Source organism: Anarhichas minor, unplaced genomic scaffold (assembly GCF_050575085.1).
Source record: "Anarhichas minor isolate MPS153535 unplaced genomic scaffold, ASM5057508v1 ptg000028l, whole genome shotgun sequence".
NCBI lineage: Eukaryota > Metazoa > Chordata > Actinopteri > Perciformes > Anarhichadidae > Anarhichas > Anarhichas minor.
Window position 1 is genome coordinate 12,965,930 of NW_027466474.1, and position 19,450 is coordinate 12,985,379.

At 45.8% G+C, this 19,450-nt stretch overlaps 1 protein-coding gene across 2 annotated transcripts in view; it reads right to left on the reverse strand.

The window, feature by feature from the left end:
- Nucleotides 1–9,151: 9,151 nt before the first annotated feature.
- ctnna1 (catenin (cadherin-associated protein), alpha 1) overlaps nucleotides 9,152–19,450 on the reverse strand; it is a 70,971-nt gene continuing 60,672 nt past the window's right edge. For both annotated transcript variants that reach the window (XM_076102907.1, XM_076102906.1), the window contains exons 17-18: nucleotides 11,839–11,973; nucleotides 9,152–11,081 (exon numbers count right to left, since the gene is read on the reverse strand). In XM_076102907.1, the coding sequence (XP_075959022.1) occupies nucleotides 10,794–11,081; nucleotides 11,839–11,973 (423 nt within the window). In that variant the 3' untranslated portion in view covers nucleotides 9,152–10,793. The remainder of the gene's footprint in view (nucleotides 11,082–11,838; nucleotides 11,974–19,450) is intronic.

Genomic DNA, 19,450 nt, shown 5'->3' on the forward strand with positions numbered 1-19,450 from the left:
GGCGCCACGGCCACAGAGACATTATTTAACATCGCTTTTAATTATGTCAGCCCAGCACAGCGGCTCATTACAATGGAAGGCAGAGTTATTCGGCGAGCTCGGTTGAGTGCGCGTTTTCTGCGTCCGTTTCGGGCTGACTGCGGAGCGACTGCAGGCGTAACATGACGGCAGTAATATGGGAGCCGACAGCCGACTGAGAATAGCGCTGGTCTTTGTGATGCATTAGTCTGTGACACACGAAGAGATGCAGAGCAACTGCGGCACAGGCGTCTTTGAGAGTGCATTGTTGTTGTTGTTGTTGTTGTTGTTTTGCCTGAAAAGTTAAACTTGCCCTTCGTGGAATTCATTCGTTCTCGATGCGCCAGTCTGGTCGTCCAAAAATGTTGTTGAGAAAAGGACAAATCGTGCAACAAGTGAGAAATTGTCCTCAACATGAGAGGATGAGTAGCACTGTTGTTTGACACATGGGAGAAGGTGTTGCGGTTGGAGATATGAATTCAACTCGCAACTGCGTACCATAATTACTACATTATGCCTGAGGCTGAATATTTCTATTGACTTATTTAACCAACCTTACCTTGGCCAAACTGTTGTATATGCAAAACCGTAAAGGATTATGCTGAATAATGTTAACCTGAGCCTTGCAGCTTTACCATCGACCTCAGTGGAACACAGTTTCCACATGACGCACAGATAGAAATGACTCATCCAATTTGTGTTCTTGACATAATCCAATTTGCGGTTGAGGAACATCATCATCTTCGCATTAACGCCTGTCCAACCGAACTAATTTGCATCACGTATATATAGTTGCTTGACACTCTTTGGGAATCATTGGCGTTTAGCTCATTAAATATTGAAATGCACAAAGTGTTGACTCCCCACCTGAGGGCTGCATTAGCCACTTGCATTCAGATATCGGATAATTTAGGCCAACGCAGCAAAATAGCTGCCTGCCTTATATAGTTGGCAGAGAAAAGCCTTCTTAGAGGAAAAACACAGAATAAACAAGTGCAGTGTAGAGGGACAGGTTTCACAGCAGATAAAGTTGAGAACTGAGGAGGAATTAATGAGTGAATAATAAACTGCGTGCTCTGCTGCTGGATCCGTTGTTGTTGTTGTTGTTGTTGCAGGTCTTATGATGATTAGCATGTGACACCGGCATCACGGGGAAAGCAGCAGACCAATTTGGGATTTATACCTTCGCTATTACACTCCATCACTCCTAAATTTGGCCCCATCAGAAACAATTCCGGACTAATAGGTTGTCTTGCATGTTCCTGGCCGAATGTCACAACTTTCGCAAGTAACCGTGGTGACAGAGGCGACCGGTTCGATTGGTAAACCAACAGTGCTCAGCCCTCTGGTGCAGCGGTAACTGCGCTACATGCTCGTATACGCAACAAAAAGAAAAGGAGATCCGGTCCCGCTGTGTGTTGTGGCCCCTCACCACAGGGCCGACTCACTGCCCCCCCCCCCAAACTAACATCCATTTTTGTGGTCTGACTCTCGCCCTAATTAGCCACAAATCACTGAGTGCATTTGAAAATCATCACTAACCTTACCTATAAAGAACACCAATAAAAATGAGCAGGTCTTCGATTAAAGCGTTTAAAGCCCATATGTAGAGTGGGGCAGTAGAGTACATTAAGTGATTGTAGTGGATTTCTGTTGACATAATGCTATGAAGAGAGAGAAATGCGCGCACACACACACACGCACACAATACTGCAACCAATAACTGAGGTCCACGGTTTCTCTGCTAAATGACCCTATTATGTAGCGCCAGGCTCTGAAAAATCATTCAAAGAATTGCTTCCTTTTTACTTCCCAGGGTCCAGAAACATTCCTACTTTCAAAAAAAGGACAAAACATGATTCAAAACATGAAGAAATATGTTTTTTTTTATCATTTGGGTTTGAACAATGTCTATACACCATTTTTAAAGCTTTTCTGTACAGTCTGAAACACACAGCCAAATACTGAACCAAGATAAACAAGAGCAATATCAATATAATCAATAGATCACGAGCGCGTTTCCCAGCACCGTCCATCTAAATTACCGCTCCGGCTCCCTCTCAGAGCTCCCTGCAATCCTCGTCACCGGTCAAATCTGTGTACAGTATATGCGCGAGAACTTCACAAATAAGCGTGCCGCTTCACAGCCTGTTAGCACAGCGGAAGACATTTAGGAACCGTCCCCTCAATCTTCAAATGCGGAGAGAATACGTCTGGGTATTTGATTAATGCTGCAGCTGGGAGCCAGATCTAATTGTAAAAGCAGGGGAAACACTCACTCCCGAGAAAGGAAACGGTGCAAACCAGACCGCTCCCCGGAGTATTGAGGAAGGAAATTGGTTTAAGGATGAGACGCAGGCCTGCGTACCAATGTAAAGCTCCCCGTCAGCCCTCTTTTACTCCGTCTATCTAACCTTCTCCGCTCCTCCTGCGGCACCTTTGATTCCAAACTTTCACACACAAAAAAATAAAAAAAAGATAATTCGGGAACGTGACGCGGCCGTTCTTATTTTGCCTCCGTGGTTAGCCGTGCTCGTCTGGCGAGCACAGAGTCGGATCCTTGGATCTGATTGTAACTGATGACTTGAGGAGATATAAATCACACTTGAACTGCAGCCCTGAGATGTCAGCCATTAAAATGCAGTGCCGGGTATATACCCGGGCATACATATGAGATGATTTGGTAGTCAGCGATGCTGTGTGACACCTTATGCAAAAAAGGTGTTCAACTGAATGTTAAATACATGTTTTAAAAAAAAAAAAAGCTGCCAGGATGTATTTTAAGTGAAGCACGGGAGGGTCTCACTGAGGGAACGTGAACACCTCGAGTAATGGAAGACACGTTTGAAGCGGTTCTTCCTTCGGGTTGTAGAAACCACCTTCACACAACAGAGGGCTGATCGAACAAGGCCGAGCTCCAGAAACTGGATTTAGGTGTTTGCAAATAATCCACTGGCCTTGAGTGAAGACAACACCGCGCTGCCACGAGGGAGAACCCGATGGCTCTCGCCAAAAGTCAATTAAAGAGCCCGCTAAAAAAAAGCATTTTACATCTAATTGCATCACACAAATCGTCCCGGGCAGCACACACACACACACACACACACACACACACACACACACACACACACACACACACATGTTTACCACAGTCATTTATTAGCAATACAATGACAGCAGCCCTCATTGCACTGCTTACAGCATTCGGCTTCTTTCTCCTTCTCCAAGCTTGCATTGTGAAAGGAGTTTTTAACTAAATTACCTACGCTGCTGATCCTATTACTTTTTACTGACTTTCTTTTTATTCCTTTGGGAGCTGATTATAAAAAGTGACTTTAAATGAAAAGATAGTGCCCTTTTTAATACTGCCACCATTTCACTAGATTACATATCATCCGACTCTACTACGTTTTCAGACTCAGGGATAAGCACCGTGGGCCTGCACTCACATTAGAAGGAGGTGATTTTGAGGATATAGATTTTTATGTGACTGGTCTCCATGAAAAGGAGAAGATATGAAATTGTGTCCCCCGTGTGTGTGTGTGTGTGTGTGTGGTCTTTATGAGGGATTTTATGGCTGGATGAGGCATTTCCACTTCTTCGACCTGGAGTCAATGTTTCACTCTCGTAATCATCACAAATGTAAATTGTTATAACGCGCCAAGGAAAGTCTAACTTTAAATGTGATGTCATTCAGTGGCTGGTTTACGACCAGAACCAGTGCTGACAGGCTGAGTGAGTGGTAGGGCTGCATGTAATGCAGAGCTCCTTCTCGTCTTTAGCCAACATGCCATTGGCAGACTGGTGCCTATAAAAACAAAAAGACTCCTGTTAAGACTCAGCAGTCGCCATAAAAATCTCCGACCGGCCAACAGGGGAGGAATTCTGAACTTTATGAGCTGGGCGCTGAGGAGATTGAAAGCCCCGTGCCACATCACTAATTACACTTCTACGAAGAAAAGCAAAAGCAAATCCCCCCCCCAAAAAAAACACAATACTTCCATTAAATAATGATAAGTGGGTTACTGTGCCACTATAAACCTGACACAGGCAGGCCAATATACAATTCAGCGCCTCACAACAGTTACCATTTCTCCGGCTGGCCCTCAGGTAATTAATGTTCTCCAAAAATTCCCAGCTCTCCGCCTGCAGCAGTGGCTTTAGGGGACTTCTGGAAACCTTTTATTTCCTCCAGACAGCTCCTGGCAATTCTTTTTTTTTTAATTATTAATGTGAAGACGCCATGGAAAGGTTAGACTCATATGGTCAGGGGAGCCGATCGAAAGACCTTCAAACCGGATAAACTGCATCCCATTTACGTCTCTACGTGTCGACTCTTCCCAGATGCCTCTAGTGTTTGTTAAACAGAGAGGAGGCCTCTCGTTGGCCGTGCCGTGACTGTTAAGTAACTCATCAGACTAAACGGACCCGTTTGCTCCTGAAAACCTTCACCTGTGAAACGATTGTGCTACAAAGCGGCTCGGCACGACAAAATGAAAGAGCCGCTCTGATGTGCTTATAGAGCATGAAGAAAAAAAAAAAAAAAAAAAACGCACTCTCACTAAGCGTCCTGTTGAACTCGCTCACTAGACTCTTGGATCCTGGCGCAAGCTATTGACATTTATGCCTTATTTGGGCATGATTGCACTCTGGCATCTGTATGGCGTGGTTCACTGGTCCCTTCAACCAGTCATATTTAACATGTTGTACTCCGACAGGGCCAAGTCCATCTATCCGAGGCGTCCGACTCGGCACTGACAGATTTGCCAGTCCAGCAGGTTCAGGGCTAATAATACTGAAGTCCCTGTGTTTATGTACAGCAAAGCTTGACAGCTCGAAGCCCAGCCTCCCTTCCTTTAAAATCTCTCTCTCTCTCTCTCTCTCACACAATGGGATCTCTGGGAAAACTTAGTCTATTGATGAAACTGTCACACAACAGAGGGGAGGAAACTAGCGGTGGAGGTGGGTGGTGGGAGGGGGGGGGGGGGGGGGGGGGGTGCGAGGCTGTCACCTTTGCATCATATCTGCATTCAAATGTCTCGTACAGCCACTTTGTATTGTTTCCACTCTGAAAAGGCCCTGGAAGATGTAGGTCTCCTGTCTCGCAGCCCGCTCTATTATTATCATCCGCCACAACTCGGCTGCAGTCTCCGGGGACACGGCCATGTTTACAGAGATGCATTCGTCCGGGGACAACTGCGGTGGGTTTCAGGCTGAAACGCGGGGTGAGGCGAGGTGAGAGCAATGAAACGCTGAAATCTTGGTTGAGAAACTGTAAACCCCAGACGCATCTCCGACGCCAGTGTTGTTTTGCGGGAGTACCATTTTGCTAACGTGACAGGAAGTCTCGCCTACAATGGCCCGGATTCCCCGAGAACAGTTGTGATGGGAGAGACAAAGCAGAAACCTCTCTGAAGCAATGCCATGAAAAAAGGAGTCCTTTTTATCAGAAACTCAATTGAATGCCTTACAAAAGTCACTCATTCGGAAAAGTGGTTGCCAGGTTGGCGCAGTTACGTGTTCGCTTAATAATGAAAATGTCACATAAAAAGGAATAAAACGGCACTGCAGAAACCGGACATACTTGTTTGCGGTTTGTGAAATATTTTTTATGTATATATATTCAAAAAAGAAATAGTTGCATTCAGCAACAGTCAATGTGTCATTTCCTTGCTTCAAAAAAACACTTTCATACAATTAATCGATGATCACAACAGTCGATGGCTGGTTTCATGTCTAGTAATTAATCGATTAAGCTGATCGTTGACTGACCTCACTCATCATTTCAGATGTACAGCTGAAGTTGTGCACTCAACTTCAGCTGATTCACCCTCGACTGAATCAGCACCACAGTAGACTGGACAGCTCCACCTCAAGCAAAGCCAGGTCTGGGATTGAAAGGTAGCCCGATACGAACATGTATGTGGAATAACCCACAGTATGTAGCGAGACAGGAACACCGGACAGCTGCAGGGGAAAAAATGAATTGCAGAAGAACGCTACGATTTGGACGGCGTAAAAAAGACACTACAAATTATCTTTAAATTGCCCTATGGCCCTTGAGGGACTCCATGAAACGAGGACAATACTGCAAAGTATTAACTGTATGCAAGCAATAATGAAGAAAAGTCAAACGTTATTGCAATTAAATGTAAAGTCATATTTAAAACATTCCCATTGTGACCTCTAAGGGTTGAAAACTGTTCTTAAAGAACAAGGCGGGCACTGATGGAGCAGAAGAACACGACAGCACAGAGCGTTTTCGGAGCGTGACAGAAATCAATCACGTTCCTGGGAACCCTTTGCTTTACAACATTGTTGTCTGTACATTGTGTACAACTTGACGCCCCTGCACATTTCCTTGTCCTATGAAGTTTGTATAGGGTCTACCTGCACGGTTGAGTGAAAGTAATCACAACTGTTGACAGAGCAGGTTACTTCTTGTTGTTGTTGTTTTGTTTCGTTTTCTTCACGCGCTACAACACTCTGTCAACACAAGTCAAAGGCGACATCAGCAGACAGGACTCAGTGGAAACACATGGGAGACTCATCATCACCATGCACTGATGTGTGAGGCCTTTACAGTTTCAGACTTTACTGCTGCTTTCCTACAGGCAGACGGAATTAAACCGGCCTGGATATGAACACTGTAGTGGGGCAGATTTCCCTCCTCCCCCCCCCCCCTCGTAATAGTCAGCGAGGGCCTACTTTACGCTGAGATGAAGTGGACGGTTTATATTTAAAAAATTATATTCATCATAATGAGTATGGGTTTATGAGAAGGGGTCATTATGGAACTCTGGACCCACAATGAATTTAGGGTCTAAGCACAAATGCCACTGGGACAAGTATGGCCAATGCTGACTCGGTCTTCCCGGGCATATTTTCTCCTCAGTGTGCGTGGAACCACAACACTGATTCATCGGGTAAGAGGACAAGTTCAGTGCAGACGTCAGGGTTCGGTGTCGCTGACATTTCTGGGGGTGAGTTTCAACTTTGTGTGCTGGTGGTGGTCAGATCATCTACTCGGGGAAAAGTAGCAACACAACAATCCAAAGAAAATGGTGGCTTACAAGTCCTGTGTTTCTAACTTTTAGAAGAAGCTGCACTTAAGACAATGATTGACGACTAAAAAACAAACAACAAACCTCATGGAAACATATAGCTCTCATTCAGATTCCACATTGCAGACACGAGCATCCCAGCTCGTGTCTGCAATGTGCAAAAAAAAAAAACCCATCTACAACAACAGAAGCACAACAATACCAGTGGTAACAACAACAGAATAACTCAAGTTGCACTTACCATTGGAACTGCTGAGGGGCAGCGAGCGTAGGTGTTGAGCCATCTCCGGATTAACTTCACGTCCGTCCAGTCTGTTGAGCACTGCAGGTGATGTTTCTCTCCAAGGGCAGCTGGACTCCCAGTTATGCAACTAACCGAGTCCTTCTGTGTACAGCTGGGGGGGGGGGGGGTCTAAAAGTATAGTGGGCATGTGTGGAGGTCAGCGTCCATATCGGGCTGGTTGTGTCCACCGACGTCCCGGCTCGTGTCTGTTTCTCTGCGTTACACGATGCGCCCACACACTGCAGCGCAATGTGTCCCCGCGGAGCAGGACAAAGGGACCAAGCTATCCGCGATAAAAAAACTGCGGCTAAGTTAGTTAGCTTCGCGAAACGTGCGGGATGCTAAGCTACGTGCAAACTCTGCTCATTTCACCCGCGCGTGTCGCTTCTATTTCCGCAGGTGCTACAGTAACTCGCGCCCGTGCTGTTTTTTTTTTTTAAACTTTTGGGTCACGAAAGAAATATATATATATACACATATAAAAGTAGTATCACTTCGATAGCTAACTCGCTTTTGGCGGCTCCTCTCTCACTAATTGACCCTTCTCATGGCAGCCATCTTTTCAATGAGGAAAGAGCACAGGCCATGTTAGTTTCAATGTTTCTTATTGTCTGTTATTATTTTAATAAATTGCACATGTAATGTTACAATGTCTCAATCCCTGTCATTTCGCAACAGTCGTTCTTAATCCTTAACAGAAAGATATATTTATATTTAGAGCAATGATGTGTTTTGGGTCCTTGCAATTCATTGCCCACTTTTCTGTTTTGTTTATCGTTTGTTGAATTTAGACAAAATGCTTTATTTGTAGTTCAAACACAACACTGGGTCACAGGGGATATGAGTTGCAATACTACCCAGGGAATGTTACACTTTATTTACTGCGTAATCCCAGACCATCGAGTCACCAGCACCCATCTCACACAATCGGACAGGAGTGACAGACACCGGGTCAGTGGCTCTGGCTTTAGAAGACTTAGCCTTATTTATTGGCGTCAATGTATTTACATCTGATGTGATAAAACAATCTGTAACTGAAGCGTTTGATTGCCAAAGTCATCAAGCAGGAGTGTGGAAACCCCCTCTCTCTCTCTACTGCTCTCCATCTTCATCCATTTTCTGTGGGATGTTCAAAATGATATGTGGATGTAGATGTGTTAGGGTAACTCAATTGAGAACAATCTTCACAAAAAAAAACAAATATAGTGATACCGAAAGTGACCCGCCTGTGTAGGAATACGAAAAAGTGGATTTGTCTCCGTGATGAGTCAGACCGACTCCGAAAGCGCAATTACTTCAGCACAGACGACTCATTTCAAATAGTTTCTTGCTTCAGACACATTTATCTTCCCGTAGAGCACACTCGGTTCTCCCACTGCATTTTCCTCACAGGCTATTGTTTGTTAAAGAGACGCCACCACAAGACCGTTTGATGTTTAAAAGCTGCACTTTTTGTTTTAGGGGGAAATAAGCCACAACAGTAGAACAATCCAATTACAGAAGTTACAAGAGCATACTGTATATAGCTCTCAAGTCAGTAATGCAGACTGTACGGGAGGTATGTGCACATAATATAATGCCTTAATTATGCATGGCAGATTGTTTTGGGGGGGGTGCTAAAACTCATTTTACCTTTGAGGGCTAGAATCATTTATGGCTTACACTTTCCTTGTTACTACAACTGGTACAATAGCAAAACAAAGCATATAAGGAAAGTAAAGGCTCAAGGGAGGGTAGAGGACAAAGAACACGACTTCAGTCTGCAGGCAAAGAAAGAAGAGAACAATTTCATTTTTAAATGTTTATTAAGATATAAAGCGGTCACATGAATATAAGCAACGTGGGCACTAATAAGTCAGCTCTCAACAACCACAACAAATTCCACAGCAAAGTAGTTTGATATCACTCGGGATTAAAAATCCAAACTCAAATACAGCAAAAGACAAACTGCTGAACTGCTTGGTGCTACAGTACAGAAGGAGAATCCACCTGTCAGATAATCACGCATCCAGCTGGAGCTCACAGGTGCCAAACGAGCTAAACAAAGATTCAGCACCCAAAGAACGACGCAACAGGGTTTCAGAGCCTCGCTGGATACCGATGCACCACTATGCAGCAGAGCACTATGTATGACTGGACAAACATCCCACAGCTGTTACCTACAGTTACACAAAAACAAAATAAAATAAAAAGCTGTCTCCTGTTTCATTTTAACGCTCCAACTCCTGGCAACTTGTTTTCTATAGTTAGCGATTAGTGTTCAAGCGCAAGGACAAGGAATAAAAACAATAAGCAAGAGTTTTAAGTCGGAGAAATCTCCTTTCCTCGCCCACCTCGAAAGTTGCGGCGAGAAAACATATTGATCCCTCAATTTGGACACATTCTTAGACTGTGGAGGTGTTTGGTCTCGTCGACAGTTAATGAAGCTTGTCGGCTTTGGAGAGTAACACACCGGGTCCGCTCGTTGTTTGGCCCGCTGGGTTCTTCCCAGACTCGGAGGAGCCGAGGCTCGTTTACAAAGTCTGACTGAAATGAGTGGATCCGTGTGCGTATTTACCCGTTAAGCAGCTAAACTCTGACACCTCGGTTTGCTGCATGATGCGAACATGGAAACAAAAAAAACAAAAAAAAACAGAAAATGAAACTTGAGATGCTCAAATTATAAAAGAATCAGTCCAAACTTAAATGGGTACAAATCATGAGTCAGTCAGCGCTGAAAATAGTGTTTAGCTCAGTTAAAACATTTTGAATTGTTTATAGTGGCGTCACAAAAGGTATGTAGAAAGTTAGAAAAAAAAAAAAGGGGCAGGCACACATGGAAATATATCGACTTTGGTTCCCTTAAGGAACCAAAAACATTTAAAATCCCACCAGCAAGCCCAGCACATCCAAACAGTTATTGCTCAAGTCAAAGTAAGGCAGACAGAGATTTTGCATAGTTGATATTTGCAGTACAGAAGGTATTTCGCCATTAATCAAACCTTGTAGTGGAAAACACCAGCGACCCCAGTATCACTAGAAAACTGGTTAGAATACAAAATAATCACAAGCCTCTTGGAATTAGTTCTTATAACATCTATGAAACCTGCTCCCTCTTCCTCCCATGGACATGAAAGAAACAAAAAAAAAAAAAAAAGGGGGAAATATATAATAAGAATAATAAAAATGCATTTTGTCCAGTTGATTTCCCTCTAACTGCATTTTCCTTGAGAAGAGACAGTTAACACTTCAGCACATCTGAATGTATAGAATAGAAAGGAGGCAGTGTAGGAATAGAAGAGGTCGTACAGACGAGTCGTCTATGCAAAGGTGGACCAAACGCGATAAAACCGGTTCTTGTTCTAGAACGACGAGCTTTATCTATCTATATATATATATATAAACTCATTGGTCAATAATAGTGTGTTCTCTGTGCATCCTGAACTCGTCTAGATGCTATCCATGGCCTTGAACTCGCTCAGAGCCTGCACGGGGGTGATGTGCTTCTTCTGAGAGGACCTCTTGACCTTGTTGGTTTGGTCGTCCTGCTTCTCTCTCTTCACCAGCGGCTTCTTCTCGGGGGCTTTCATCCTCCAGGAGATGGCGGGCATGTTCAGGGCCTCCATGTTTTTGCTCTTCTGGTACTTGGTGGAGGCGACGTATGAGGCCTTGACAGTGGACACCACCGTGTTCATCAGGTTCTTCGCGGCCTGGATGAGGGACATGGCGCTGTCCAACTGAGGAAGAGACGGGAGAGGACACGGTTAGCTCCGTAAAAAGCAAAGCCTGGTATTTTTTTGGGGGGGGGGGGGGGGGAATTCACATATACGGAAGAATTAACAAGCTTTCAGATTCCGTCTGGCATACAAACAAGCGAGGAAATTTGAGAATACGGAGAAAGGTCAAACTAATTTAATCCCCACTATTTAACAGCCTCAGAGACACGGGTCGCACTTAACTGAAGAGTGTGAAGCAAAGGCTCAGCACACAGAGAGGAATTGATTATTTCTTGCACACATTGACGACCTCTTTTAATTAATTTGAATGGCTAGTAAGTGGTTAATTAATGCTTAAAAAGGTTCTGTAAACACCGGCCTTGTACGGTCTCATCTTAACAAGTAAAAAGGTTGGGAAACATTTGGGCAACGTTGGTCCTTTCCAGCACACAGAGAAGCTTTTATTTCTGTTATCTGTTTTGTTTAATATTAAATATAAGCTGCTGATTACGGGGCAAAGACTGAATCATTAACTAAGCACAACAACACCAGATAAAACTTTAAGTAGCCGACGCATTCTATTGATTTGATTATCTTCCTAGCTACGGATTAAACTGTGAACAAACGCAAATCTGTTTACATGCATTGTTTCTCACCCAAATACACCGTGTGCATCCTTAAAGGCTCCACAAACACACCTCACTTTACATGCTTACGGGAATGATTTTAAAAGCGCAACGCAGGTCGTAACCTGTCGACACACGGCGGCTGAACTTACCCCGGAGACGACAAGCTCTCCTCCCAGGTTCTGCACCTCGGCCTTGACTTTGCTGCAGATGTTGAGCTGGTGGCAGTACAAGGCGATGCGCTGCAGGTAGGCGAGCAGGTCCTGCTTACAGGTGGAGTCGGGGCACTGCGAGGGAGAGGAGACAAAACGCGCGTCAGCCAACGTGCACATCAATCGGCACACGAGCACAAACGGGTCGGTGGTTATAACACCACCCACCGTGTCGTGAATCTATTTTTTTGTGCAACTCCCTGCTGCTACTCAATCTGAATATTTATGTGATCCTGCAGACGCCATGATCTCACACTTTATCAAGATGAGTTAGCAGCAGTGTGACAGGTAAGGTAGACACCCACATTAGGGCCGTGCACGGAGCCAGAATGACAAACTCACGCCCACAAACCTTGTAGATTGATAACTCATTTTCGCAGGGTTAAGCACGGATCAAGTCACACAGAATGCAAATTCTATTAGGAGGCAAACACGGCTGTCAATCAACAACGTCCAGGTGTTGGCGATCATCTTGTGTGAAGTCATTTTAGCAACAGAAATACTTGTCAAGTATCAACAGCAAGCCCCGTCCACAGATAAGACATGTTTTTAAAATGCAACAAACTGTTTCCACCCCAAACAACTTAAAGCAGGACTTTAGGTGCGAGGGTGTGAATAAGCGTCTTATTGTTGTTCCCAACGAGGCTCTACGAGATTGTCAAAAGGCAGCAGAGGACGCAAAACAAAACACATCGGAGGTTTAAAAGAAAAATCCATCAACTGCAAGAAAACCAATAAATTATCATAAAACCCACTTGAGAGTCGAAGCACAAGAGCTCCACAAACGCACGCCATTTAGCGTTGGCAATCTTTTTGAATTATTTCATCTCATCATAATTAGACTGGGGTCCACCTTCAAACACCACTCCCAATCTCTTTCCAAGTTTGCTAAACAAGCCCCCTGCCAACCAAGTAATTAGGCCCCGGCTCCCGTTAGCTGCTCGGCAAGCCAGGGATGTAAACACCGACACACCGTCGGTACGTCAGCAGTGATCGCCACGCGGTCACACCGACCGTTCAGAGGGTAATCCCGCACTAAACTAACTTCACCTGTGTGTGTGTGTGTGAAAATACTGGCTGAAACACCGGTATGTGCAGGTACTTGGCAGCGAGAAGGCTGAGTCCTTTGGCAGCCGTTAATTCTTAGTGCAGGGAAAAGGTGAGAGGGAGGCACTGGCAGCCAATCTTTTAATTGATGGATTCTCTGCAGGAAGGAGTCGGGGAGGTCAGTGCTGACGAGTGTTTGCACGGCGTCTAGACCAACTGAAGAGGCATTTTGTCCACCTGGAAGTGAGCAAATGACAGAACGGATCTCTCTGGATAATGGCCATTAACCGCTTTTGAAGTGCACTAAATCCACGTTCTCCCTTTTCTCTGTGCAAAAGGGAAGAAGAGGAAACATCCTCGGTATCAAGATATTTTTTTTTGACACTTCAAACAGACTAGGACTTGATGCCTCTAATCTTGCCGAGCGCAGCGGTATCCCTGGTGGGAGCGTCGAGCGCTCTGCTGAATACAGCGCGCTCACTCCCAGACATACAGCCATGCATGCATGCATTTGCACACCGCCCCGGCCAGCTGTGCTCCTTCATACACATCCTACATCAGAGTGATAAGGTGCTATAATAGTACAATAAGGACACGAAAAGAAACCCACCCTATCTTCATGCATAAGGTCGCAAATACAACTCAACCCATTACAACCATCTCTTTCCCTAATGAGAGCTCTGCAGCCGTCCTCAGACATTATTAAAAAAAATGGAGCGAGTGGTCTCTCCCGTCACTGCCAGCCTCTCCTGATTAATAGAAAGACGGGTTAAGTGGAGAGGAGGGAGATGTAAGAGTCGACATTCTATTAAAGGAAAAGGTATGCAAGAGCAGATGAGGGGGAAGAGAGCTGGAGGGGTCGACCATCATACATGGCTGAGAGACGAGAGAGGCAAGAGGGTTCAACAAAAAAAAGAAAAAAAAGAGGAAAGAAGCAGAGAAGAATAAGTAGTTGGAGAAAAGATGAGGATGAAGAGTGAGCCAGAGGGGCAACAGTATGCAGGAGCAAATAAGGGGAGAAATCCAACTGGGGAAACGGGACGCAGACAGGAGGATTCAACTGTAGTTGGGAGGGGGGCTTTAAGTAAGTAACAGTGTGTGTGTGTGTGTGTGTGCACAGCCTCGCGCACACACACACACACACACACACACACACACACGCAATAGCACAGACCTGGGATGAGGCTGAATGCAGCAGCCATGCTAATGAGGGCTTGGGGAAGTATTCAGACGGCTGAGAGCAGGGCACTGTGAAAGCATCACTTGTGCTCGTACTCAGCTCAGCTGCTGGCTTCGCTCAGCACTCAGGAAACTCTGCAAGGCTGCTGTGAGTGTGACACGTGAATACAGAAGTTATACAGAGAAGAGACTAGGACACCTCGGATTGGGTTTTTGTCGGGTCCGCGCAAATAGCAGCGCCGCGTGTGATTAAGTCGCTCGTCGTTACAGGAGCTCGAGCACCTCAGACCAGATGAATCGGTCAATAACTCACATTTCCACAGAGACCTTTAACACTAAACGGTATGCGGTGTAGATGTGTCGGTTAGTGTATCTGCAGGTTGTGAAAACGTGTTCAGGGATCTCCAATAGTTATATTTCCTCCCTTATTTCTTTGTGCTGATCCGATCCGTGACTCTGAACCGTGACTTTTATGATCTGTTGCACCACTAATCGTCGCTCTTGTCCCCAATGAGTGATGCTCTCCTCTAATTGTGACTTCAACCATGTGAGCCCATCTTTTTTTCTTCTCCTCATCTCCTCTGAGTGCTGCTGTACAATGTTCCTCTGATGATAGAGCCTCCTGCTCTGCCCTCATGCTGTGTGGTCAGTTACGGACTGGGACAGTTAACCTTGCTTGGTCAGCTATTATTGAGAGATGGGAAAGCAGGGAGAGAGGTGGGGGGGGGGGGGGCACGAGAGACTTCATCACAAGACTATGGGGGGGGGGAATCTCTTCAAGGCAAACTAATAGAAAAGGTGAGTCACCATCTTTCAAAAAGGAGCCAGCAGCACAGGTAGAAATGGCTTTAAGTGCCTTCTCAGGAAAATAAAGGTGACGTATCAAAAGTGGGTCACAAGGGGAGCAGATCATTACTTTCATTTTCTAATTGTACCTCCTAAGTTCCATATTCATGTGCGTAGGTAGCTCTTACATGCCTTAGCATTTAAGCTGCTGCCCTAGAAGGTTCAGACGGCCGAGTAAACCAAAAAACAACAACCACAGCCGACAAAATAAGAAAAAGGAACTGAGGCAATAAGAACGAAAGAGCGGGATGTTGAACAGAAGCATTTCACTGTGCATGATAACGTCCATGATATCAATGATGATGAGGAAGGCCAGATCCCGTCATTGGAAATGCCACGCGGCGCCGCTGAATTCCATCATATAGACACAGAGGCAGAGGCAGAGGCCCCCCCCCCCCCCCCCCGGTGCTGCAGCTGCCCAGCACTGACCTTTCAGGATGTGCATCACCCACAGGAAATGCCAATCTACAATATTTACTGACAAGGCAGCATTCTAATGCGCCGCGGCCATCAACCTGTTGGGCGACGCCGCGGAGCGGTGAATGTAGAGCTATTTACCGACGGGTTTTTTGTTTTTCAGCCACTTCCTGTCATGAGATGAAAGAGAGAGGGGAGGATACATTTCCTCACATCCCAGTGAGGTGGTTTTGAGAGTTTTTGCTGAGTGTTCTCATCGGAGGGACTTCGCCTGTTGCTTCATCCTCTGGACTTGGAGAGCTAGAAACAGAACACGTCTTTTATTTCTAAAAGTATACAGATAACTGTACCATGACCCTGTAAATCAGCCCATATCATATCGGTTCACCGTGTGGCTTTACTGCTCCGACATAAAAAAAAAAAAAAACATCTAGCAGGGGGCGAGAGGGTGAAAAAATAAAATGTGACATTTTTGTGCGGTAGAGGGCTGTGGATAATTAACTGTGCCCAAGCTGAGAAAGGACCTTCAGGACAAGAAGCCACGGGGAACTTGTATCTGCCACTACACTTCAAAACTGCCAACGGGGGCTAGCAGGGTTACGGAGATATACGTTAGTGTTACAGTGTGCTGCCACTGGGGAAAAGAGTGTGACTGAAATCCATGGAAAAGTTGAAGGAGATACAGGCAACAGGAAAGATCACTCTGTTACTTTAGGCGAGTGGAGCAGAAGGCCTCTGATGGAGTTGGGTGTGCAGGTATTCTGTGTGCACAGCCCTGTTAACAGGCTTTACAGTAATGCGCTGTACATTCGATTGAGTCAAGTCTGGTGCCGATTATGTTACCGTTGATGGCCAAATATAAATCTGCCACGGCCGACCGATATCAATCAAGATCCATTACGAACAGATTGATGATCGCCGGATCTCCTCCGCTCGCTGCACCTGCTAAAAAAGATGCTCCGTGTTTGTTGTGGGGGGGGGCAAAATTCAATCACACCGGCACTCGGGAGCGTTAATGTGACAGCGAAGCCCGACAGCGTGCGACAGTGGGGGGGGGGGGGGGGGGGGGGGGGAATCAAGCTCGGGGCGAGCCAAAAAGACAGACTTTAGAGGCAACCACAGGGACCAATTAAATGGCTCTCATCCATTTTTAATGTTCACGCTGCACCCGTCAGTCAGCCGCTTCACTGCAGCACTCGTCAGCAAAACTTAGAACTCAACACGTCTGCTACGGAACAGGTAAGAACCGACAGGCATGTTAAAACATTTAGAAATGAGTGTTTGACATTCAGACTGGTATTTGGCCCGACCCTCTGCTGCTTCTGGCTCACTTACAAAACCTGACGGATCAAAAAACTAATTTCAAACGGCAGGTTGAGAGTCAAAGGAAGCGCCGCAACTTTCCATTGAAACCAATTGAACGTTCCCACAGCGCCAACATCGGCAGGCGGCTCACAATCTTAAGCTTTAGTTCCGTCGTCTATTTTCTCTCAGCAAATATGGCAAGAAACCACACTGACGATCTACTATAAACGATACAAATGATGTGTTATATCAGATAGAAATGATATCACTCTGATCAAATGATAAAATATGCACTCCACGCTTTCCTCCGCTCTCTCCCTGCTGAGTTTCAATCCCCCCCGATTCCTCTACCACATGGATTTCAAAATCCATCCGCTATATTTATCAGAAAATTGCGCAACAGTTGCCATTGCGTGGTGCTTCACAGTGCTTCTGTGTCCAGTGTGACCCCGGAGTAAGGCCTCAAAGCTTTAAAAAAGAAATGTATTTAACAGCTATGCACTATTTATCATCCCCCAAATCATGGTCATACAACCATCCCTGATGGATGTTTGGCTGTCCTTTCCGTGCTCTTCCCAAAACGATGATCCACCTCTGGGAGCTCTTCGGCTCCCAAACGCGGCTCTGTCGAGGCCAGGCCGCCTTTCACTGGACATAAAGCGTTAGCATATCGAATCATCGCGGGTAAACGGCTTTCAAAACAATCAATTGGGAGTTGATACATTTCCTCAACCGGCAAATAAGGTGGGCTTCACTTGGTTGGGCTGAGGGGGGCTGACCCTTGAACTGCTGAGCTGAGAATTTGTGAGCTCTCCGGGTGATTTTTTTGCTTCCCCCGCTGCAGTGGGTAATTTACAACCCCGTCTGCTGTAGAGCGTCTAGGGCCGGAGCCGGGATTAGACTGTGACCAGCACCAGAGCCCACGGATCACCATAAATCTCCGCTGATTGAATGCAAATTGGAAAAGTGCACCATGTATGTCAGTATGCATCATGAGAATAAAGCTGGCATAACAAACGCACGCACACACACATGCCTATTCTCTAAATATGTAAGCCTTATTTCATGTGCATGTTTTTTCGTACGTGTACATGCGAGTGTTTATGTGGGGCGCAGGCAGAAATTTATGGGCTACATGGTGGCGAACACATTTGCATTATAAATCTCAATTACATTGCATTATTTGTTTACCAGCCGGCTCCGATGGAATTCTCATTAGGTGCCCTGCAGAGGAGGCTCATAAATTCTTAATAAACTGCAGTGCAGACCTTTGTACGGCACTGACCTAAATCCTGCAGCTCGTCTCTGCGCCGCACTCGTTTCTTTAAACTGTTAACGAGGCTCCGTTACACATGTCCGACTGCGTTTTCAGAAAACTGCCCAAACCAGACACGCGTCTCGGTTGAAACACGATACGCACGCGAGAGAAAAAAAAAAAAAAAAACACGAGATGACACGGTGCCCGCCAAGGAAAAAACCGTGTGGTGAAGATGCTGTGCTATCAGTCTGGGACCATCTGCTGATGTGTTTTATGTGAGGAGTAAACCCTCACAAGGCCCTCACAGGCCAGAGGCACAGAGCACAAGTGATTAATATGCCTCGGCTAATGAGCAGTCCCAGCATTGCCTTGGCTCCTCTGACTCTCCCGGCAGAGTGTGTGTGTGTGTGTGTGTGTGTGTGTACATCCTGGTTGGTGATTCGCTCAACTATTGCTGCTCCAGTATTTGGACCATCCCAACAGGCCATGCCTTCGCTGCAAGTATGCGCCGGTGGCCTCTCCTGCTTTGTTAAGAGAGACGGCCCTAAATATAAACCCCCTGTGTAAATAAATACTTTTTTTTTTTTTTTTTTCTTAAACTGCCACCTGGCAATTACACTGCTAATTAAAAGGCGAAGCACTCTTAATGGATTTGTCTCTCAGGAGGGACGTTCCTCCCCCCCCCCCCCCCCCCCCCTACTATCTCTCCATCGTTCTCCTGCCCGCCCCGTGTCCATCCCCGGGAGCCTCCGGCTGATGTGTTAACGGGTGAGTGTCGCCTGATCCGCCGGTGTTTTGGTCTCTGCTCAGAGGGAAAGGCTATGAGGGGGACAGCTGGACGGGTTCAGAGGCTGGAGGGGGGGTCCTCACTCCTGGCAAAGGCTCCTGTTCCAACAGCCAAAGCTCTTCATTTATTCATACTTTGAGTGCTTCAAACTCCAATACCCCCCCTAATAGTGTACACACTCGCAAACATATATGCACAGAGGACGAGTTAAAGCAACGAGTCACCGACAAACAGTCTCACAAAGCTAACACATCGGTACACATGTGCCAGTGGAGAGGCGGGCCAGTCAACAGACGTGTTCCAGTGTAGGCATAAAAACACACACACACACACACACACACACACACACACACACACACACACACACACACACACACACACACACACACACACACACACACACACACACACACACACACACACACACACACACACACACACACACACACACACACACACACACACACACACACACACACACACACACACACACCTGTTTTCTTTGGGGGATAACACTGTTTTTCGTGAAAGTGAATAAGCATCTTCAAAAGCGGCAGTGAGGCATTAAAAAAAAGTCACTTTCCAGAACGGCTTATTCCCCATTCAGATGATGCGGATGCAATTAGGTCAGAACAGATAAGATTTTTCACTTTGTGATAGACACGAGCCTGTAACATCACAGATATGAGGTCACCTTCAATAAAATATCTGAC